This window comes from Camelus bactrianus, chromosome X (assembly GCF_048773025.1).
Source record: "Camelus bactrianus isolate YW-2024 breed Bactrian camel chromosome X, ASM4877302v1, whole genome shotgun sequence".
Lineage (NCBI taxonomy): Eukaryota > Metazoa > Chordata > Mammalia > Artiodactyla > Camelidae > Camelus > Camelus bactrianus.
In genome coordinates, this window is record NC_133575.1 from 32,590,490 (window position 1) to 32,614,473 (window position 23,984).

Here is a 23,984-nt window from a genome sequence, read left to right on the forward strand (position 1 = left end):
CTTTTCTCCCTGCTTAAAATTCTTCAATAGCCTCCCACTGTTTTTAAGATAAAAAACGGAATCAACACTTGTCTGGTACTGTTCCTGCCATTCACCTTGTTTCCTACAGTCCAGCTCTGGTGCCTTCTTTCCATTTCAAACCTACGCTAAGAGCCTCTTCACTAGCAGGTTTCTGCATATGCTACTTGGTTTGTCTGGATGTTCTCCACTCCCCTTCTCCCCTCTGTTCAGTTAACAGCAGGGAGCCTTTCCTTGATCTTCCCAGTCTATGAGAATTGTATGAGAATGAGGGAGGGTTCAGCCTCGATTCTACACCAACGCTACTCCTATGTACTGAGAAAATGAATTTACATTAAATAGGTAGATGTGAATGGAAGGAATTGTATTTTAGCAATGTTACTCAGGTCTTTAAATACCTTCCAAATTAGTTTTCCTCTAATTTTGTTGAAGGAAAAAGATCTGGAAACCACCAGGCTTATACAAGGAACTTCAGACATTCATTTTTTCAACATCAATTCCAATAGTTCTAATTGTCCCTTTCTTCGCTCCTCCAGAGGCTGTTACATGCTACTGTAATGTACCAGGTGTGTCTATTTTTTGCTGTTGAAGAGCAATTAGGAAAGGAGAGGTGGGAAGGAGAACCAACATGCCTTAGGCAGGGTGTCAGGCAGAACAATTTTAGGTAAAGGTAGGGGTGGTGGGGGATGGCGGTGGCCCTGAAACGAGGATCTGGAAATGGATTTCTTTCAAACTACCCATGCCCTCCTTCCCTCCCCACCTCCAATAGTATAGGTTGAAGGTAGCTGCTCTAATTCATGCTGGGATTTTATGAGAGTGCAGAAAACTTTCTTTTCCTACTTACCATTGGTTCATCTGTGTTCTTTTGGAACTGGACCAGACGAACTCTGGTCACGTTCTCCATATCCATGTCTCCGTTGGCGCTTTCTGGAGAGTCACCATTTAAATAGGGAGAAGTGGGAGGAGGTGTAACCCTCAATGCTTCATCACTGTAAACTTCATGTGCCACTACATCGTGAGTCTGAAGTAAGGCCTGGTATTTTACAAAGGAAATAAAATATTAATAATGGTACCATTTCAGCACTGTGTAAATATATATAAAGTCATTCTTTGCTTCTCAAAGGCATCTCTCATTTAAAGAGAACTCAAAGCACATTACACCTACATACAGCCATACCATAATTTTTTTGTGACAATCATGACAGATGGATTTTTTTTTAAATGAAGGAACAAATGAAAGAATGAGTGAGGGTATCAACGAATGAATGTGTTTTGTAGATTATCTGGGTTAGAGGTGTTGTCTGATGCTATGAAAAAGTGCCCAAATAACTTGTTCAAAGAAAGGCCAACATAATGCAATCTCAAATAATTTAGCAGAAAGAATCATCTGTACATAGAGGTGGCAAAGTTGTGCTGGGGCTTAAAATAGAAACAAAATTTAAAAAGAAATAGTGCAATAATTGGTGTGTTGAGCAAATATCTTTCATCAGTGGTATTAACAATAACTCCTTTATATAAAGCAGAGGATAATTTATAACATATGACTTAGTAAAAGAAACAAAAACACAAACAAGTGTACCTGAAGAAATGTAATTTTCCCAAAATATCACATGATGTGAAGCTCAAAATCTAGACCTACTTATGTTTTTGTTTGCTTCTACTTTTTGGAACACTTGCCTAAATAAAAAATAAGTTAACAATTATTACTATGACTTCTTTTTGCAAAGCCCATTAACAAAGAAAAAGTGGTTTCTTTCTATTGATATCTCCCTATGTCATCTTGGTGAAACTGGGTAATAAATATCCTGTTTCTCCTAAAAGAGGCTTACTTTACTTTTCCTGCCATTATAAGAAAGTTTTTGATAAGCATGAATATTTGAATATTTCTACTTCAAAGAGAATTTTACAGCTGAGTACCAGTATGTTTGGTGCTTTCCACAGATTATGCTTTTTTTGTGTGCTAACTATAAATTCAGTTCTATTGTAATCTGTGATCTGTGTGGCAATGAAATACCTGGAGATAATGAAACATAATTAAAACTGCCTTAAAGGTATAAGCTTTTAGCATCTCAAATTAAGTTAGTCAATTAAAAAGTTTACCAAAGTCATGACTTGGCTATTTGCATTTTAAAGGTATGCATATGAGGTAAAAATAAAGTAAAAATGTGGTCAAATCATGAAGAAGACTATGTTTATAGAGCATATGCTTGGAGCAACATATGTACTTGAATTTCTAAACGAAACGGCAGATGTTCCCAAGATGTAAGAGGGCTGGGCTGAACTGGGGTCTGGGTCAGGGCACCGAGGGGCACTAAGCAGCGAAGCTTGAAAGCAGGGCTCCACAATGACCCTGGCTTCCTGACCGGTGCCCTGCCTGCACCGGTACCCCAGGTCCAAGGGTGTTGGTTTATGCTATTGGGGAAATCCCTCTTTTCTCGGTTTAATTGTGGCCACTTAAGAGAGGAAGATTTAGGGCAGAAAGCAAAAATCAGTAACAGACAAACTGAAAAACTTCATCTGTTAAAATTACATTCATTGTATTAATTACAGATGTATCTTTTATAAACAGTGCATTTTTAAAAAACACGCTTTGTATGACTGCAGGATGTCATACAACCAGGCACAAAGAGAACCAAGCTTCATCAGGATAATGGCAGTTACATGGGTTGGAGAAAGTGTTTATACTGCTTTTTGCAAATGATTTCTACCCATCCTTTTAAATTATATAAGCCAACACTTGTATTTAATGTATTATATGTAAGGAAGGATAAGCCCACAGTCACAAAATAATACCAAAATTGAACTTTAAGAGAGAAATCCTTAAATTATGTCACCAAATGAGGTCATACTTGATATTAACCACTATCTGCCACTGTAGAAGGCTGCTACACAAAATGAAACTTAATCTAATGCATATGCAAACAGAAAAAAAGGGGCCACTTACAGACTGCTAAAAAAGTCATTAAAAAAGAGGATGTCAAATAAAAAATAGGGAAATTAGAGTTTGAATATTTTTCAAGTATGTTATGACATATGATTGAGCAATTGTTACTAAGCTGAAACAGTTATTTTTAATTATATAAGAATCATATAATAGGAAAAAACACTTTTTTGTACTATAATAAGGACATGGAAAAGATAAGTAACAACTTCAGACTAGAGTGGAAAAATTCATTTAAAATTTATAGGAAAAAATATGAATTTTAGATTTGAAAGTAGTTCCCCTGGCTTCTTAATTACAAATCATAAAATTTACCACTTAATAATGAAACCATATCAGCCTAAGGTGATTTTAGTCATCTTTTTTTTTTGAAATTAGGATATAAATTTCCTTTTAAAATTTCCTGTTCTAGATCCTATTTTTCAAAGGAAAAAATGAAAGCATTGACTTTCTATTCTATTAGTATTGTTTTTATCTTTAATGTTTTATATTTTACAAGTGCAACTATCTGTTCTTTTAAAAAAATAAGTTTTTCAAAGGGAATAACTGAAAAAGGGTAGTGTGATAGTATTTTTTATCATGATGTCTAAAGATAGATTACAGATTTAAGAAAATCATTTAAATCTATACTTTTTACTCTTCTTTTAGTTACTGGAAGTATTTATAAGTATCTGTATTTTTAAGTGTAAGCAATCTGATATTAAACTCTCATGTTTTAATGATCAGAAAGCAAAGAAAAAGCCAGATAATTGAACAAATAAGTGTGAAGTTATAAATATGCTAATAATAACTTCTAAATCTTGGTATAATAAAAATATAAGCATTACAATATTTCCCTTTAACAATTAATAATTGTTTTTTTAAAATACCAAGATTTTAAAACCATGATCTTAAAATGCTTATAAGATAGAAAGCTCCAGCATTTAAGTTTATTTAACATAGTATATATAGCTCGGAATATTTCCCACGTGGAACATTATCCAAACATTTGTTTATTTGGGAATAACTAATGAGTTCAAGTTAAGTTTATAGGAAAATCAATCCTCATTACAAGTCAACCCACTTTTAAGAGCATGGGCTTTGGAGCCGGCAAGATCTGGGTTTTAAATCTCAGTGAGGCCACTTAGTAGGTCAGTGATCTCAAGCAAGCCTCTTTGCCTTTCTTGGGTGTAGTTTTCTCTCTGAACTGTAAGATGGAGTTAACCACATCACCTCACATCCCAACCACCAGCAGGTCCTGTCATGTCCAACCATCTCCAATGCAGAACCCCAGCCTGCTCATTCTCCACCAGCCCTGGCCTTCCCCAAGCCTCTACCACCTTGCAACAGCCTCCTAATTGGTCTCCCTCTTTTCACTCTTACTCCCACTATAGTCCATTCCCTACACAACAGCCCCAGGAATCTCTAAAGCACAGGTCTAATAATATTTTCTTGCTTGTAATCGCTCAGTGTCATCCAGGAGAAAATCAGACTCCATATTGTGGAAGGCCCTACGTGGTCTGGCCTCTACCACTGTCTCCCAGCAATTCTTGTACCGCTCTCTCCCTTGTTTACTGTATCCCAGCCACGGTGGCCTTTCTTCTGTACTCTGACCCTACAAAACTCCTTCCTGCCTCTGGGCCTTTGCATTTGCCCTTCCCCATGCTTGGACATTCAGTAGGCTGGTTCTTTCACGTAACAAGTCAGCCCGTGTATTAACTCCTCAGAGGAGCTTTCCTGACTATCCGAAGTAGCTCCCACTTTCCTATCATCCCTGCCGCATTATCTTTTTTTTTTTTTTAATGGAAATACTGGGGATTGAACCCAGGACCTCATGCATGCTAAGCACGCGCTCTACCACTGAGCTACATACGCTCTTCCCGTCTTTTCTTTTTTTTTTTTAAATAGTTATTATTACTATATGAAGTTACCTTGTTTTGTTTACTTGCTCATTGTCTCTAGCTCACCTACCCATGCCCCTTCTAGAATGGAAGTTCCATGAGGGCAGGGACCTCGTTTGTCCTATTCACCATTATCCTTAGTGCCCAGCACAGTGCCTGGCACAAAGTAAGCATTTACATATTTGGTGAATGTATGAAAATGTCTTTTAAGTACCTAGCTGGGTGTTCATAAATAATAAGAACTATTATTTCTGAAAATGTTTACTAATAGCAATGCACACATTAATTTCTCTCTGATGTTGGAAAAGCAAAATAAACCAAGGCTTTGAAGGTAGGTAAGTTGTGAGACATGCAGTGATCTGAGCTTTAATGGTTTTGAAAAGAATCTTAACCTTAAAAAAGGATTTTATTTGGGTATGTGTTAATTTCTTTATGCAGCTTACTTCCAATCTGAAAGACCGACTGGTCTTAAAAGGTCCAACATCCTTCTTGGAATTGATCTACGGTTACTTATCAATTTATAGACAGGCATGTCTGTCCAAAATGTACAGGTTTCTATCTACAGAAAACCGCACAGAATAGTCCGTTGAGGTGAGGCTTACTTATCTTCAAATGGGCAAGTTCCTTATCTATTCAATGTTTTGCTGAGAATTTACTATGTGTCCTACACATGACGGACCCTCTGGAATAACTGATAATATTCATTGGCTAACATTTATTAGGCAACAAGCGTGTATCAGGCACTGTGCTGAGCACGGTAGATGCGTCATCTACTTAATTCTCATTCCAACTCCATGAGGTTGGCTAAGAGAATCAGAGTCACAGAGCTAGGGCAGCAAGGCTGGAGTTGAATCCCAGGTCCATCTGAATCCACAGCTTTAACCACGTTTACACTGTATAAGACATGATGTCTACAGGGGACTTAATTGTAATCTGGGGAAACGTGGCCTACACATATGAAACAACCAGGGAACAAGATAGTATTAAAGGTAATTAACTCCGGGTACTTGTGATTTCTCAAACTTGAGGATACTACTAAGACATGGAATTTCTTCATTTTCCTGGTCTGTGAAACAGGAATAATAACAACGATTAAATGAGAGCAGAAGTTCAGTAAGAACAACAAAGCCGAGCTGAGCTGTGCCCATTCACTGGTGAAGGGACCTGCTCTGGCAGGCCAGCAAGTATTAGAATGATATGCCGGTGACTATAAACAAGTGCAGAAAGAGTTAAAGAAGTGTGGATTTTAGCGGCGTTAGGAGACATCTGGACAGCACAGCTGGGCTTTGAGACGAGTCCTGTGTCGATACCCCTAAGTTGTACAAATGCACTCACCCACAGGCCAGAACCCGATTCCTACTGTAACTCACTGGAGAATGCTGCTGTCATGTGGAATCAAGTTAAATACTCTCAAGGATTACACTTGAGTTCAGCCTTTAGTGCTTGGGTGGGAGAGTTAGGGTGAGTATGGCTAATCGCTTCTTTCTAGGTAGGCACTTTGAGAAAAAAAATAATACTTCAACGACTGGGTTAAAATTTTAAAAACACTGCACCATGAAATACCATGTATGTGAAAACTCACAGGTAACTGATACGATACACCTATTATACTGCTACTGTTACTTAAAAATCATTACCTCAAGAGTAGTAATGAGAATACAGCTTTTGCATCAGATTTTCTCCCAAAGGGCAGTCACCTGAATTTTCCACTTTCCACGTATATTCCATGTGTACTGATGTGGCTAACAATTTTAAAATGTTATATTTGACATGAATTTCCATCTGTAATCATGCTTTTGAACTGCAGTTGAGTAGAGAACTATGGACCTTCTTCTACAGAAAGGGATCTCATCTATTTTGAGTTCTGTTTAACCATCTAGCTTTATACTAATTGGTTAAATACAGGTGGTACCCCCATTTTGCATATGGTAGAAATGAGTGAAGAGAGTGTAAGAGTTCTGCATTGAAAGGAGATGTAATTCTTCCAATATCACCTAGGTTCAAAAAATTATTAGTGAAAATTTTCTCCAATTTGAGCTCTCTGTGGTTTAAGTAACATAAACAGTTCCACTGACTAAAGGACTGTCCTATCAGGAAGCAATCCCTTGTCTGATGACTACACAGTCCTTGAAGACCACTTTACAAACAGCACCTTTACAATTGTGACACGAAGTGACACAAACAACAAAAACTTAATGTATCTGGTATTACCCAGTATTGTAATCTTAACAGTCTGATATTACATGGCTAAGAGTACGTTTGATGAAGATGGTTGTATTTCATAAGGATTAGTAAAATCTTCTTCTGAAAGTGAGGTTTTATTTCTATGGAAGTTTAATTGTTACTTACCATGAAATGAGGTTGTGTTAAAATACGCTTTAGTTCCTTTGCATCGTTATTCTCAGGGTAACATGAAATTTCTTCCAATACCTGAAAAATAAGCAAGATATGTAATAGTATAAACAAGATGCTAGCTTTAGAAAATAGAGAATTCTTTTAACTTCAAAATTATGAATGGATTTTTATGGCAGGCAAAACAATCATTTTGGAACAAAATGCATCATTTTATTCAAAGGTTACTAATATATAAAAGAACTACATTGGTGGTAATAAAAAAAATAAAACAAATTGCTGTAACAGTCTCAGCCTTCATCACCCAACTATGACCCAAAAGATTATCGAAAAATACAAAACAAAATGACAAGTCTGTAATACATATTTATTACAGGTATAAGTAGCTTAATTAACTTAATAGGAAAATACTTAGGCAAATGTTTTCCCAAACTCACCATCAAGATGAATCTGTAATAAAAGTTAGTAACAGCTTTTTCTTATGTTAACAAAACTGTCAATTCCTTTCATAAAGATTAAAATGACAAAGGCTCAAATAAAAACAATTTAAAGAAGAGAAACACTTAAGTAATTTTCCTTGCAGCCTGGCAGAATCAATGTTATTCTCCACACTTATCTCCTCACAAAGGGAAAACCACATCTCTGCCAATGGTTCCTAGGATTAATTGCCAGGGAACCCAAGAGAATAATTAGGGAAAAAAATTAGGAAAAAAACCCCAATCAAAACCTTTTCTCTTTCTACTCACATTTTCTTCACTAATTAGTTGTTAACATTTTCTCTGTACAGGTTAAAATGGTCATTTTCAAATGAAATTGTTCTTCAAAAGTTATCCCTTACCACCAGGATGGCGTTTACCCATTTAAAATTTGATTATGTGACATGAGCCCAGGGGAAGGTCTCTGTTCCTTTTCAGAGTAAACATACTACTGCAGTTCTAACTGTATATAGCTGGACTCAGTGTGGTCATGCACATTGCACTCAATTCTGAAAGACGAGCCAATTGAGGATTGCTTCGGCGAGACTGGATGTCAGGGGCACACAAGTAATGTACCCAGTAGGACTCTCTTGCCTCGTCTTCAAGAATCTTAATACTGGGGCAGGAAGGGATGTTTTGAGGTCACTTAGCCTAAGGCTTAGATCTCACCTTCTCAAAAGAACAAACAAACAAAAACTATAGGGTTTCTTACTTATCTAAATGTACCCTTAAAAAGTGCTGGTTATGCTGTTAATTCATATTGTTTAATGCTGACAGGCCAATTCTCCTTTGGTGTTATTTTGTGCTTTGAGTTTCTCTACCAGTGAAACAAAGGATGAAATAATATACTCTCTCTGGTCCCCTGGTGCTCTCATAGCCTATGATTTTAAACACTGGGGTGTGGTTTCCTCATTCAGAGAGAACCTCTCTTGGCTGGTGCCCTGACCACGTGGGCAGGCCTCCACAACCTCAGTCTTGCTTCTCAGTGAATGTATAATATTTTCCAGTATAGGTCTTGTGTTTAAAGTCTGGTAGGGAAGGAGTTATGTCTTTCATACTCTTTCATTTAGTAATTTCACTTTATAAGACATTTTTTTTCCCAGAGGGAAATGTTTATTTGTATAAACACTTTTGTTACATCAAAAAGTGAAAAGAAAAGAAAAAAACTACCAGGTGTCTAATACTGAAGGCATTGCTAATTCATTATAATTTAGTAACAGTGAAGAAAAATTATGCTACCATTAGAACTTATTTATGAAGACTAAGTAAAAACATTGAAAAATGCTTATTAAATTATGTTAGGTTAAAAGAAAGAACCATTTGATCATACCTACATAAAATTTATATGTAAGTAGCTAGCGATTAGAAAAGGATATGAAAAAGTGAAAATGATTGTGTTAAGGTGATGGGATTATAGATGACTTTTTATTTTCCAAACTTTCTTCAATGTCATGTTTCTATAATAAAAGAAGTTACGAGTCTGTGGAAGATGTATAGTAACTAGCAATTTATAAAAATGACTTCTCTCTGAACTTGATTACTATAACTATTTAGATACCTTCCAAACATTACCACCTTAAAAAAGCAACTCAAATTTTCATAGCATGTCTATTTTCACCAAGTTCGGTAAAATAACTTTTTCTTAAAAAAAAAAAAAAAAGGAGAAGTAAAATCGATATGTTAACGTGTTCAAGTTTACACAGCAGAACCAGAACTAGAAATCTAGGTAATGCCGCGGCTGACACTTTTCCCCCCCCTTTTCTGTATGCAAATGCTCAGTGAGAAGCTTAGAAATAGTAAATTTGAATATAATGGTCCAAGTGTGACTGCAAGGAAACTGCCTGTTACTGTGCAGCAGAAAGTGTTTTCATTAAAGGCAGCAAATACGACATTTACAAAATACATCACTTACCTCTTTGGCTCTCTGTACTGCATCACTCGGAGGATTCCTGATTTGCGGTGAAGACTTGGTGTTAATTTTGTCATACAGCTAGAGGCAAAGGAGAAAATCCGATCAACATTCACAATTCTTGGCTAAAATTCAGAGCTTCATATTCATTATTTCACTAAGCAATGTTTTCCTCTGAAAAAGACAGGCGGACGATTTTAGTGGGATCTTCTTGTTAATAATCTCTTATTCATTCAATGAAATTTGTCAGGATATGAGTGCTATGCATATCTTTTAAAAAACCATCAGTATCTCAGCAATCAGCATTTTTTCCCTCTGATAGAAGTAACATTTAATGAGATGAATACAGAGTAAAATGAAAGAATGCTTTCTGGCCAAGACGCGTCCGAAAGAATTTTCACAGAAATCTAAATCTTGGGAAAGGGCAAACCCAACTCCTTCTAGGAAGGAATGTTCTCACAAAAGGTTTATACTTGTTTTACTAGGGCTGTTCATTAACAGTATCAGTGCTGGCATCCTTCAGCAAGAGGTCAAGGACATTAACTTTTTTCCTTTTGAATTTGCAAATCCACGAGTATGAGAAGATACTGAAAAGAATCTAAATATGTTTAAAAAACACCATAAATCTACATGATCCAAAATTTAAACTTTTTGAAGAAAATTAGCTCTTTGGAGAAAAACCTCTGTAGTGTAGAAGTGTAATTAAAATATTACTTTCTACCTCAGATGAAACGTCTCATTCAACAGTCTTCTTTGAAAAGTGAAGAGTTTAAAATGATCTTGGCTAGCTTGCCACTTCTAGGTCTTAACTTCTCTAAAATAGGTGGGGATTTTGGGGGGTTGGTTTTGGTTTTGTTCTTTTTTTCCTAGCGCTAGTGGAGAGTTCAAATACCATAAACATTCTTCAGATTATAGTTAGATGTGTTTATACTGATGCAAGATAAAGCTTTACGATTTGTAAATATTTGGGCCACATCATACATAAAAATTCCTAATGCTGATAGGCAAACAGACAGACATAAATAAAGAAGGCCTGAGGATAGTGCTGTGAAGAGCGAGCAGGGACTATCTTCAAATGGTGGCATTAAGAAAGTAATAAATAGTATAAGTAGGCTAGTAAAATACTGCTCTGTTTAAAATGTTATTTTAACATTTAGGAACTAGCAATATGTAGCTGGTTTACAAAAGTTTGCCCAAATCCCTGTAGAATACACATGGGCAGTCTCCATCCTCTGAATGGTTTCTATCTCTAAAGATTGTGAATTCTGAAGTTTGGAACTAGGGAATAGATTTTTCCATAGAAATAATGTTATATATGTCGTGTAGGTTCCCAGACTAGTCTATAGAGATAAATGGAATACTATACATATGTGGTAAAAAAAAGAAAGAAAGAAAGAAAAAAAAAACCCAAAGTAAGGAACTATAATTAAAAAACTAGATTTAAAATACTTAACACTTAAACATTAGACATAGTCATCACTTGATATGTCGCAATAGTAATAATCAAATAAAGTAAAAAACCTACATGAATAAAAAGATCTTTAAAACTCTGGAATGCTCTTTGAAAAAAAAGCAATTTTAATTTGAGGCCTTACAAGTTGACAGTAATATCATTTATAATGCCTTTATAGAACCCTCCTACACTGTTGGTGGGAATGAAGTTTGGTGCAGCTACTGTGGAAAACAGTATGGAGATTTCTCAAAAGACTAAAAATAGACTTACCATATGACCCAGGAATCCCACTCCTGGGCATATATCCAGAAGGAACCCTACTTCAAAAAGACACCTGCACCCCAATGTTCATAGCAGCACTATTTACAATAGCCAAGACATGGAAACAGCCTAAATGTCCACCAACAAATGACTGGATAAAGAAGTGGTGGTATATTTATACAATGGAATACTATTCAGCCATAAAAAGGACAATATAATGCCATTTACAGCAACATGGATGTCCCTGGAGAATGTCATTCTAAGTGAAATAAGCCAAAAAGAGAAAGAAAAATACCATATGATATCACTCATATGCAGAATCTAAAATAAAAAAAAAAAGAAAGAAGACAAATGAACTTAAATATAAAATAGAAACAGACTCAGAGACATAGAATACAAACTTGTGGTTGCCAGGGGGGAGAGGGGTGGGAAGGGACAGACTGGTAGTTCAAGATTTGTAGATATTGACAGGTATATATAGAATAGATAAACAAGTTTGTACTGTGTGTACAGCACAGGGAAATATATTCAATATTTTGTAGTAGCTTACAGTGAAAAAGAATATGAAAATGAATATATGTATATTCATGTATGACTGAAAAATTGTGCTGTACACCAGAAACTGACACAACATTGTAAACTGACTATAACTCAATAAAATGAAAAAAAATATAATGCCTTTATAATGCCTGATTTCACCACAAAAAAGTTTTGCCTTTTTCTTTCTTTTTTTCTCCTCTGTTTTAAATTTATTTTTTTATAGTTTTTTTTAATTGCAGTACAGTCAGTTACAATGTGTCAATTTCTGGTGTACAACACATTGTTCCAGTCATGCATATATATATGTTTCATATTTGTTTTTATATTTTTTCATTAAAGGTTATTACAAGATATTGAACATAGTTCTATACAGAAGAAACTTTTTTAAAATCTATTTTTACATATAGCCTTTTTCTTGATCAAGGAATATTACTAACACTACTTTCAAAGATTTCAACTATGATTAGGGTTAGTTTGTACTTACACATTTAATAAATGCATATTAGTTTTTACTCACAAAGCAACAAAAATTCCACACCTCCCAGAATTGCTCTCAGTGTATCACTGGAGGCTTTTTATTTCTGTCTCGTTCTGACGATGCCAAGTACGGTTCTCTAGGTCTTATATCAGTGTGGTTTCTTGAGGACTTGTAGCAGAATCAGCTGGAGTGGTTATTAAACGTACGTATTTCTAAGCCTTACTGCAGATCTACTGAATCAGAATTTGAAAAGGGGGTCCAGAAATCTGTGCTTTAATAAACTCCTTAGATATCTGTAAATCTCATGCCCAGTGCTAACTTTTGAGAGTAGTTGAAATAGTACTAATAATAACTAATAATTGTCATTTTTATTGAGCACTTACTAGATGCTAGTTACTAGTCAAAATTCCTCATATATATATTCTCTCTAATCTCGAACAGTCTTATCAGGTTGTTACCCCTGCTACTCCCATTTTACAGATGAGGCAACTGAGGCACAGAACAGTAAAGCAAGAACCATCATTCTAGCCTTACAACTTCACAGGGTGGCAGGCAGATATCATCCTGATCCAATTCACCACACATTCACCCAAAGTGGATGAGGGAGAGGTGAGATGTTTAATATCAAACACAGATATAATAGGAAGGAATTAAATGAAAGGACCGTCCTCTAGAGGTTGGGGCACTGGCCTCTGCACCCTAGCTCCCAGGAAAGCACAGTCAAGGCAGGTATTGGATGGAGTGGATGGTGTCTATGTGGCTAAGAATAGATGGTGAATTTCAACTTCCTGCTCATTAACTAAAAGGCATGTAAGAACTGAGGTAGGGACAGGAAAGGGGCTCACTTTGTCACCATCAGTGGAAAGAAGTGACCCCTTGTTGATCCACCCATCCACCTATCCATACAATATTTACTGAGGTCCTACTGTGTACCAGACAGTGGTGTTCTATTTGCTGGGGTTATGGAGAGGAAAAAGGTGAAAGTTCTGGTCCTCAAAGAACTCACAAATTCCAAAGACTGGGAATAACCAAAGGTCCAGACACATATGCCAGCTTAATCTCTTTGAGGACCTGAGATACCCTGGTCCCCAGCAACATCAACTGGAAAGGATCTCACTGAGCAGTCCCAAGGTGGGGACCATCTGGATGTGTGTGCATGACATGCCAATCTTCATTTCCCCCTGGCCATTGCTGTGACTCTGTTTGCCTTAGGGATGGATTCAAAATGTTTTAGGTATATCCATAACAAATACAAACTATTTGAGAAACATGGCAAAGCAGGTAAATAAAAAGTCATCAACGGAGAAAAGTTTGAATGCAATGTGATGTTAAAGTGCTCTAGAACAGTAGTGAGAAGTATGCAGCTATTCAACTTCTCAGTCTTATTGGTCATCTTCATATTGTACACTGCCTATGAGATGATATTTAGGACTCAAAGATCAAATTCAGGTGGAGTCTCACCAAGGTCTGGGAGCAAGTGAGAGGTGGTTGGGTTTTGAGAACAAAGGAAGGCTGCAGGTTCTCTTTATCACTCTTTAACACTGCCCCCTCTCAGTTCCATCGTATACAAAGGATATTTAGAATGATGTGATTTCTTGCCTTCTCCTGCTGTCTTGGACTTTCAGCTAAAGCCCAGAGCTAAGGCCAAGAGGAAGTAAGTGGCACCAAGTCTGCAAGGAAGCTGCCAGAACATCCTTCCAGGGTTTGCTGAAAGGTGGCTAAAATGGCCCTTCCACACTCACCCCAGCACCTCATTTTAGCCTGTAGAGGCAGATGCTTGGAACCTGTAGAAGTTACAGGACTGAGGAGAGCCAGCATTTGATTTTCCCTTCTCCTTGCTGGGGAGGAAAGGGGAGGGAGTTGCCTCCTCCCTCATGCAAAGTGAAGGATGGTAGGTGTTCCAAAAGAAACACGTACGCAAATTGGAGGTGCAGCAAGGAGAGTTCACTGTCTCATTCTCTGCAGGGATGCTCGCTGAGTTACAGCAACTTACAAGGCCCATCTTGGCATACCCGGAAGGGCACTGTGAGAGAGTCAGTCCTCGGGGCAGCCTGATGTGTGGTGTTTGGGGTCCCAAGTGAAAAGAGCCTCTTTCTTGGCTGCAGGCTGCCTGGGGCAGCCTTTGATGGCAGGGTGAGAGGCCAATGGCATGGCAGCCCACATCTGCAGTGTATGCTGCAACAAGAATGTATTTCCTGTGAATCAAGGAGCTGCCTCAGAATGTAATCTGGCTGGAGCCATCTTGATTGAACCCTGCCCAAGAGGGCTGTCTGTACTGAGCAATGGGACACAGAAATGACTGTGGGGTGACACCTGGAGGCAGGAGCCAAGAGGGAGCTGCTGTGGCCAGTTTCCGGGTACACTAACGATGCAGAAGTGACCCTGGACAGAGACGACATCTGGATGCCTGTCACTCCCAGGGCATTAACAGCCAAGGGCACTGGATGCCTGAGGGGTATGATTACAGAACATGTTCTTTCTCTTTTCCATGCCCAGACTCAAGTTCTTTGACATTCAGTAACAGCACTTAGCATGTAGCTGAGTACCTAAGCAGATGTTTAATAAATGTTTCTTCAAAAGATAAATGAGTATTTAACTGGAGCATAGGAACTGTAAGTAGTTTTTTTTTTTTAAAAATTGAGTGATATAAAGATAGAGTAGGAATACTTATTTTAGCTTGTTTCTTTAGGATCTAGCTATCATTTCTATCCTGCTTGTGTGGTTAAAAAACCTTCCCTCAAAATTAAGAAATACATGTTGACCACATTTAATTCTCTTTTTAAAACTACGTTTCAAGTCTGACTTCTTCTTATTTTCAAGGCAGGAGAGCTCTTCAAGATAAACATGATTCAATTCCTCCATTTTAAGAAGGGGAGAGCTGACGTCCGGTGAGGTGAAGTCACGCGCTCAGGGTCAGGCAGCCAGAGCAGCAGGGACTAGACTGGCCTCCTGCTGCCCCTTGTCTCATACCAGACTTCCTTGGCTTGTGTCAGAATTCAGTAACACACAGTCTCATGCCAGGGAGATACCTTCAGCAAATATTTGGGTAAAGAGCTGTAGAAAATGCCATTTATAGGCTGTAGGGAAAAAAAAAGTAACTAAAGATAATTTAAAAGATATTAGGCAATCAACTACACGCCTTGCCCTGTTAAAGAATGTTACAATCCCCATCCTTTCCTGGCTGGATGATAAACATTTCAGGCTTTGTAGGCCACAAGGACTCCGCACAACCACTCAACCCTGCTGCGGATGTGAAGGCAGCCATTGATAGTCCATAAATGAATGGGCATGGCTGTGTTCCAATAAAACTTTATTTACAAAAATAGGTGGCTGGCTGAATTTGGCCTGACAGCTGGAGTTGCCAACACTTGCTCTAGAAGCTGAAACTCAAGGTGGTTTGAAATGATAAAATATATCTCGTTTGCTATTTGCTTTCCTGCCACCTGAAGATTTCAGGTGTATTTGTAAAGCTGAGGTGTACAAAGTGAGACAGAGGGCGAGAAGAATGTTAATAAATTACCCCCAGAGAGAAAACAAGAACAAATCTATTACTGTTTGTTTTTTTTTTTCCCCTAAGGAAATTATAGTTACTCAAGTTCAGCACTTTTTCTCACACACACACACCCCCACAAGGCAAAACGAGGAAATGTGAACAGCTGTCTCACTCACAGACAGGCATGCTCACTGCCAGTCTCTGGCGCTGGGTTAGATAATGACCCCACACAGCTACACGGACACGCTTCATCTTTCTGTCTTAAGGAAGATAAAAGCACAGTTCTGTTAAGAGGCCACATTCTATATTTGAGATGGGTTGTTTTAAGCAAAGCAGAATAAAAGTTGGTGGTAATATTGAATTCAACTAGTCTGAGACTGTACTTTCAAACATAAAGACGATGGAATCCGTTAATGTGTCGTTTCTTATTTACATTTAAAACACTAAATCAAGTTTTTTTTAACCATACTCCATTATATTGCACTCTCTTCTGATTTCTAGTCCTCCTATAGAAGTCTTTGTCCAGCTCAGAGTTTATATGCAGCATTTAACAATATCAACCTTTAAAATGGAATGGTTGGCGGAGAACCTACTAGCACTGGTTTATGTGTCCCACTAACTTTCTTGCACAGAGAAAATCAAATCTAAGGGCCAGAATGTACATTAGCTGAGAAAGACTGTAACTTTTGCAACTAGGCTATAGACACGAGACAAATAATGAATGGGTTTGTTGTCGAGTTGCTCGGAACACGGAACTAAATTAGCAACCACCATCCTACCATTTAAATATGCCAAAGATACCAAAGAAGCTCCCTGCTGGAAAAGAATTAAAGTTTCCAAGAATCAAATATTTAGCTGCAAAGTACGTAATGTAATGTATCTGTAAATAATAGGGACTGAAATGACTTGTCATGGGAACATAGATTATCTTACTAAGAACTAACTTTATAGTTTCTGTGAAGAAGCTGGGTTATTAGGAATAAAGTTCCAATGTCACATCTTCTCAGTGAACCCAGGTCAGCCACTGATATCCTACAGTATTTTTAAAAATACATTTGAAATCTGGAAAAATACGAAGGAAAGGTGATTTAATACTAAAATATAAGGAACTGATATTCAGCTACTGCACTGGAGCAGATTTTCTGGAGTAAAGATTAGAGAAAATCTTTTGAGATCTAAAAATCAATTTTTCCTGCTCAAGTTTACATATAAACTCACTATCTTTAGGTTAAAAATATGAAAAGTCCTTTCAAAGATCTTTGGTGTCATTAAACATGACACAGTACAAACATGGAGAAGAGCAATATAACAGTGGTCCAAAGATTGTGTGATGGGAAACGTTAAGTGTGAAAGAAACAAGTCCCAAAATTTAAAATGGCATTTTCAAAGATGTAAGAAGGTGCAATTAAACTTTGGGAAGAACTTATATAATCTGTCCATCTTACAAATCTGAGAACGATTATGCATCATTGGGATTTTGATTTACACTGAAGGCATTATTCTTTTATGGGATTAAAAATTGCCTATTCTGTCAGCACTAAAATTTGTCTTCTCTAAAAATTTACGTTCTATAAAACTTTAAAAAAATCAATTCAATTAAAAAAATAATTAAAGAGAGCACTCAAAGATTAGTCACACAGATAATCCTCCATCTGCACAGAGATAATGTACTTCATTCATTTGAAGAGTATGCTTTCATTATTTGTAACTTATCCTTCACAATTTGTACTGTGTGCTAACTTTCCCTCTAAAAGTTCAGAAAACATGTAAATAGCTAAATTGTATAAATCTTAAACTAAACTTGTTTCTTACATAAAAAAAAAAGTATCAAATCCACAAATCTAGTGACGGTAATAAAGTAGCAGGAGTCCCAGCCTGGAATTTAGATTTTCCCTGGAGAGAGGTTCTGGGCTGCTACCAATACTATGGCCCAGTTTTTGCTTGGTAACTCAAGTTACAAAAAGGACATCAGATGGACTGTATACTCAGTGGCCAGTAAGAATGTTGCTGGAAGCCCTTGAGTTAGATGTCCCAGGAAAGCTTGAGTCGAATAGTATAGTAGTGAAATTTAGCTTAGATCATGTTCTAGAAAATCACAATGGGGTATGTATCTTTACAAGGGGCCCAGATGGCCTAGCAACATGCTTCTTTAACTAAATCCATTATGAAGGTTTTCTTCTGATGGCAAACAGGAAATTGAAAAATAAGTGTATCTGGGCCATTTCAAGATTTCCTGAAAGGTTTGCAAATATGTTGGATCCTGACAGCAAAAGTATCCCTAAGAAGGCTCTGGTTTGGTTTAGGTTTGATTTGTCTGTATACAGAGCTGCTTTTGTTTCAGTCCCATTAGAACATCACTCTTACAGGGATTTATTTTTGAATCCAAGAAATTTAGACTTGCTTGACCTCCTAGTTCAATCTAAAAAGTCTTTCGGTGGCCTAACAATATAGGCCACTGTGGTGGATTTCTGGTCAGTTGGCAGCTCTTTCTGAGAAACTCAAACGCTGGCCTCACATGACCTAACTTGACTGTTCTCTAGGCCTTTTTCGGTTGGCAAATGACCCTAAAATTAAGCCTTGTAAGAAACAAATCATGTCTATTCTTGAGTAAGCAAGAAGAAAGCATGAGGAAAAACAACCAGTCAGATGGTACAGGCAGGCTGTATTCTGCTTTTAATTAAACCTTCTGAAATAGGGCATTTTTTAATACTAGATCCAAGAGTTTGCCCAAACGTGAGACCTTTCACTATGATAAGAGTTTCTTTTCCATAAAACTCCACTAAAAACATTTTTAAAAGTGTTAAAACCGCATTTTCTAATGTGCTCTTCTGAAGCAGCTATGGTAATAATTAAATGATCTTTACATTAAATGAATATCCTATTATTAATCTGCTGCTTTAAACCATTTTTTATTAGGAGTGTCATATAATCGTCTATTTAATTACTGAGGCAATACACTACATTTTGACTTTTGATGTGACTGATTTTGTATAGGTAAACACCAAAGATTTGTACAAGTGGTGGTAGCAAAAACAAATTTCTACTGTAGAAAGGTAAAAGAGAACAAAGCAAAGACACTGGCAGAAGTGGTTTTATGAGATAATGTTTGAAGGACCACAGAGAGAAGAAAGCGGCTATGTTCTTGGATTGTGAGTGCTGCAAGCCAGCCCATCGAATATTCTTCAGCTGAGCATATCACATTCCTTCCTGGGGGAAACCTCCCCCCCTTTCCTTGAGAATAGCATGAAGAAGAATCAGTGCTTGTTGCACTTGGAAGGCTTTTAGAACATTCCTTTGCCTTCTGGTGAAGTTGGCCATGGTGCTATAAAAAGAGAAGGGCACGCAGTGGGAAACACTGATACTGGGGACAAGCTGATTCTTGATATTTTAGAGTAAATTCCAGCCCCTGTTTTCAGAAGTAATTCATCTGAACAAATAAGGGAATGTGAGGGACTCCTGTAGTTAATCATACTTTCAGTGAAAGTCACATATTCTTTTCACAAAGATGTACGATGCAGGAGCTAACTTGGAGACAGGATGGAGCAACTGGGGACTGAACTAAGGGGATAGAACTAAGGCTGAATTCCCTACTACTAGACAGCTGCATTTGGAGAATTTAGCTTTTCCTAGTATATAACTGTCCACAAATAATTGATATTGGATGAATGGATAAGCAAAATGTGGTATATATATAACATGAACTATTTTCCGGTCTTTGAAAGGAAGGAAATTCTGACACATACTACAACATGGCTGAACCTTGAGGACATTACATTAGGTGAAACAAGCTAGTCACAAAAGAACAAATACAGTATGAGTCTACTTATATGAAGTGCCTACAGTAGTCAAATTCATTGAGACAGAAAGTAGAATGGTGGCTGCCAGGGGCTAGGGAGAGGGGAAAATGGTAAGTGGCTGTTTAATGGGTACAGAGTTTCAGTGGGAGAAGCTGGAAAAAGTTCTGGATCTCTGGATAGTGGTGAATATACTGAATTCTACTAAATAGTGCACTTAAAAATGCTTCAAGTGGTAAATTTTATGTTATGTATACTTTACCACAGTAAAGAGACCAAAAAATTGACATTATGTCACATAAAATCTGCCAAAAAGCTGTGAAGTTTGGGAAATGGCCATGTATTTGAATACAGAAAAAAATGAACTAAAAGAATAAACTAAAACATGATGCTCTGAGAAGGCGCCCCCTCCCTTATTGAAAAATACATAAAATTATGTAATTCATAATGTTCTTAAAAAGGACAATGCGGACTTCTTTCCCAAGTCACAACTACACACTGGTTAGTGAAACAGTTCTTGGGAGAGAAAAACAAATTCAGCATTTTAAAGTCAAGAAATGGTACATTCTTAGCCATAAAGCTAAATGTTGAGATGCAGAAATCCGAGTCATGACCCAGCGAAACCTATTGGGATGATCCCTTTGGCGGGCTCTGGGCACTGCAGAGGGTGGGCGGCTTGGCTTTGCTGGATTGGTGTTAGGACACAGGGACAATGCCAGGAGACACTGGAAAGTGCTGTCACAGTAGGAACAATGGATTACAAATGACATTTTGGGACCCGCAGTACACTATAGTCCTTACACATGGAAGGACCTTCCAATAGTGCTTTACCTTAAAACATGTCAAAAGGGTAACACAGATTTTTTTAAAATAAAGAGATATATTCTCATTTTTTCATTTTTAAAAGCTTTACAGAGGTATCATTTAAAAACTGCACAATTTACCCATTGTAAGTGTACAGTTGGATGACTTTCAGTAAATTCATACAGCTGTACAACCATCATCTCAATCCAGTTTTAGACCATTTCCTTTATCCTCAAATGCTCTCTTGTATTGTATCTTAGAATTCTTTGCCTAAACCAAGGTAGTGAAGATTTACTCCTATATTTCCTTTTAAAAGTTTTAATCGTACAGCGGATCTGTAATTCATCTTGAGGAAATTTCTGTGCATGGTATGAGGTAAGGGTCTAAGTTTACCTCTTTGCATATGGAAATTTAATTGCTCCAGCACCACGTTTAAAAAAAAGCACTATCCTTTCCCCATTGAATGAATCGCCCTTGTACCTTTGCTGAAAAGCAAATGGCAAAGAATGTGAGGGTTTATTTCTGAACTCTGTCCTGTTCTGTTCCACTCATTCTTTTATCTATCCTTACACCAATACCAGACTATTTTCATTACAACAAGCTTTGAAATCAGTTCTCCAGCTTTGTTCTTTTTACAAAATTGTTTTGGTATTTGCATATAAATTTTAGGATCAGCTTGTCAACTTCTATTAAAAAATTCTGCTGGGATATTGATTAAGGATTGCACTGAATCTAAATAATCAATATGGAGAAAACTGTCATCTTAACAATACTGAGTCCTCCAATCCAACAAAATCTCTCCATTTTTTTTTAAGATCTTCTTTACTTTCTTTCATTAACAGCTGTAATTTTCAGTGCATGAGTCCTATACTTTTCTGATTAAATTATTTTATTCTTTTCGATGGTACTGTAAATATTTAAAAATTTTATTTTTTCATTATTCGTTGTTTGTATATAATAGTACAGTTAATTTTTGTATGTTGATCTTGTATCCTGCAATCTTGCTAAACTTGCCTATTAGTTCTAGTAGATTTTTTGTTGATTCCTTAGGGTTTTCTACATACGAGAATATATCTTTGTGAGAAGAAAGTTTTACTTCTTCTTTTCTAGTCTGCATGTCCAGAATTTCTTTTTCTTGCTTTATTGCACTGGCCAGAACTTCCAAAACAATGCTGAATGGAAATGGTGAGAGTGGACAATCCTTGCTTTGTTTCTGGTTGTATTAGTTTTCTATTGCTGCTTAACAAATGACCACATTCTTAGTAGCTTTTTCTTAAGTTTACTGGTATCTACATTAAAAATGAAGAAAAACTACTTTTCATATTTAGGACATAGAATATTTCTAGCTCTTTTTACTTCAGGAATCTTGTTTCATGTGATGCTTCTCTATTGACCCTAATACATATATATACAGAGTATAATACACTGATATGCAGATGGAAACAGTATGGCAGTTTTTGTCCATCCAATTAGAAACAGTGGAATGAGAGACTCCTATATCCAAAGCAAGCTTCAGTGCACTTTAATCTCCAGCTCCAGGAGGCAGGTAGCACAAGGGCCACCACCACTGCCCTACTACCCAGCTGGCTTCATACTTGCTTAAGTTCACTCTTAGAGACCAGATGGGATCCTGAGAAGGTATCAGTAGTTCAGCCTCTCAAAGTCCTCAAACAGGCTTTATTATTCCAGACATTTAAGTGCAAATCGACTGGACTGCAAATTCATGGGAAACTTAGCTTTGGCATTTCCTGACTCATCAGTCTGTTTAAACATCCAGACTTAACACTGTATCAACTTACTTCTCAGACTCCAAATTGCTTAAAAGCATCAAGTTCCCTTCTGATTTCTAAAATAAACTTTCTAAAATAAAAACTTCTGATTCCTAAAAATAAGCTATTCCCAAATGTGATTACTAATTTAATATCATCTTAAAAAAAGCAAAATAGTAAATTAAGAGTTGTAGTTTTCCAGTGTTAACTCCAGGTCAGATAGAAAAACTCTCTAACTCTCCCTAAAATGCAAAAAATGATAATAAATGTGTCAATAATATAAAATATGGAGGATTAAAGACATCAACTAACTTTTAATGCAATATTTTAAAATATTCTATTATAAAACACTTATGAATTAATACAAAAACTGCTAAATTAAGTTGCTATTGCAGTTAGTTTTACTTTATTAATCTAATCACCAATTATTTTTTAGGATTTCTCACAAAAATAATCTTAATTAAGAGGGGCATCACATTTATCATGGAAACCGCAGTCTGTAACAAATGCTAACAGCTGCTCAGAGGTATGACAGATGGTGGGTGACTTTAAAACTTAGTCATCAAAGTTTGGCAGAGATAAATGTGTAATTTAACAATGTTTTATAACATTGTTGGTTTACAAAATAAACATTAATTCTGTAATAGGAAAATTTCTACCAGAAATTAATAACACTGAGAATCACCACCAAGTAACATTTGCAAAACACTTTTTATCTGGAAAAACTCTTGATTTTTCAGTCCATCAAAAACACTAACATCATCTAACCATCCAATGTATCACATACAAGTTCCAAGACTGATTCAAAATATTATTAAAAGACATAATTACACTTTAATACCAGTTCCAAGAAAGTCTAATTAATGAATGATGGGGTAACATTTCCTTATTTTATATCTGATTTTTGTAATTCACATTCTTACTTGAAAAAAAAATCAATTCAGGGCAAAATCAGTTTTCCATGCTGTACTGGGCTGAATATTGTCCCCTCAAAACTCATGTGTACCCAGAACCTCAGAATGTGACCTTATTTGTAAATCATGTCTTTGCAGATATAATTAGTTAAGATGAGGTCACAATGGATTAGAGTGGGCCCTAAATCCAATGACTGGTGTCCTTATAAGAAGGCCATGTGAAGACATAGAATCACACACATACAGAAGAAAAGGCCACGTGAAGATGGAGTCAGAGCCTGGAGTGATGCAGCTACAAACCAAGGAATGCCAAGGTGTAGGCAACTAACTACAAGAGGCAAGGAGAGATTCTTCCTGGAGACTTGGAGGGAGCATGCCTCTGCTGACACCTTGATTTAAGACTTCTAGCCTCCAGAACTGTGAGAGAATAATTTGTCATCTTAAGCTACCCAGTTTGTGTCAGCCTTAGCAAACTAATACACAGGCCAAGTTGTACTTTATTAAAATTGATCTATATTTTTCATATACAAGACCATCTCTGTACCAGTGCTTTTAATTTCTGAAAGCAGACATATTGGAACAAGCTGGACCAAGCACAGTTCCTCCTCAAGCCTCTTTATTTCTTCCCACAAAATGAGAAGCAGCATGTGTGTGCCAGGCAGTGCTGGTTGAGTAGCAAATATTTAGACATTCTGGATCTACTTCTAACTACAGATTACTAGATTTTAACTACAGATTATTAGAATTTAAATCAGAAAGCATTTCCTCTCTCAGTGAAACCACAGATTTTCTCTTTTTGTTTTAATGTAAATTCTTTCAATATGACAGATGTTTTGTTTCTTCCAGAGAAATTCTAGTAACATTTCTTTGAATTTTGAGCTTGTTACTATTTTAAAGGCATG

General features: G+C 36.7%; 1 protein-coding gene across 8 annotated transcripts in view; it reads right to left on the reverse strand.

The window, feature by feature from the left end:
• Positions 1 to 23,984, reverse strand: part of CASK (calcium/calmodulin dependent serine protein kinase) — a 314,565-nt gene that overhangs the window by 48,544 nt on the left and 242,037 nt on the right. For all 8 annotated transcript variants that reach the window (XM_074359474.1, XM_074359476.1, XM_074359475.1 and 5 more), the window contains exons 12-14: positions 9,580 to 9,657; positions 7,189 to 7,269; positions 863 to 1,051 (exon numbers count right to left, since the gene is read on the reverse strand). In XM_074359474.1, the coding sequence (XP_074215575.1) occupies positions 863 to 1,051; positions 7,189 to 7,269; positions 9,580 to 9,657 (348 nt within the window). The remainder of the gene's footprint in view (positions 1 to 862; positions 1,052 to 7,188; positions 7,270 to 9,579; positions 9,658 to 23,984) is intronic.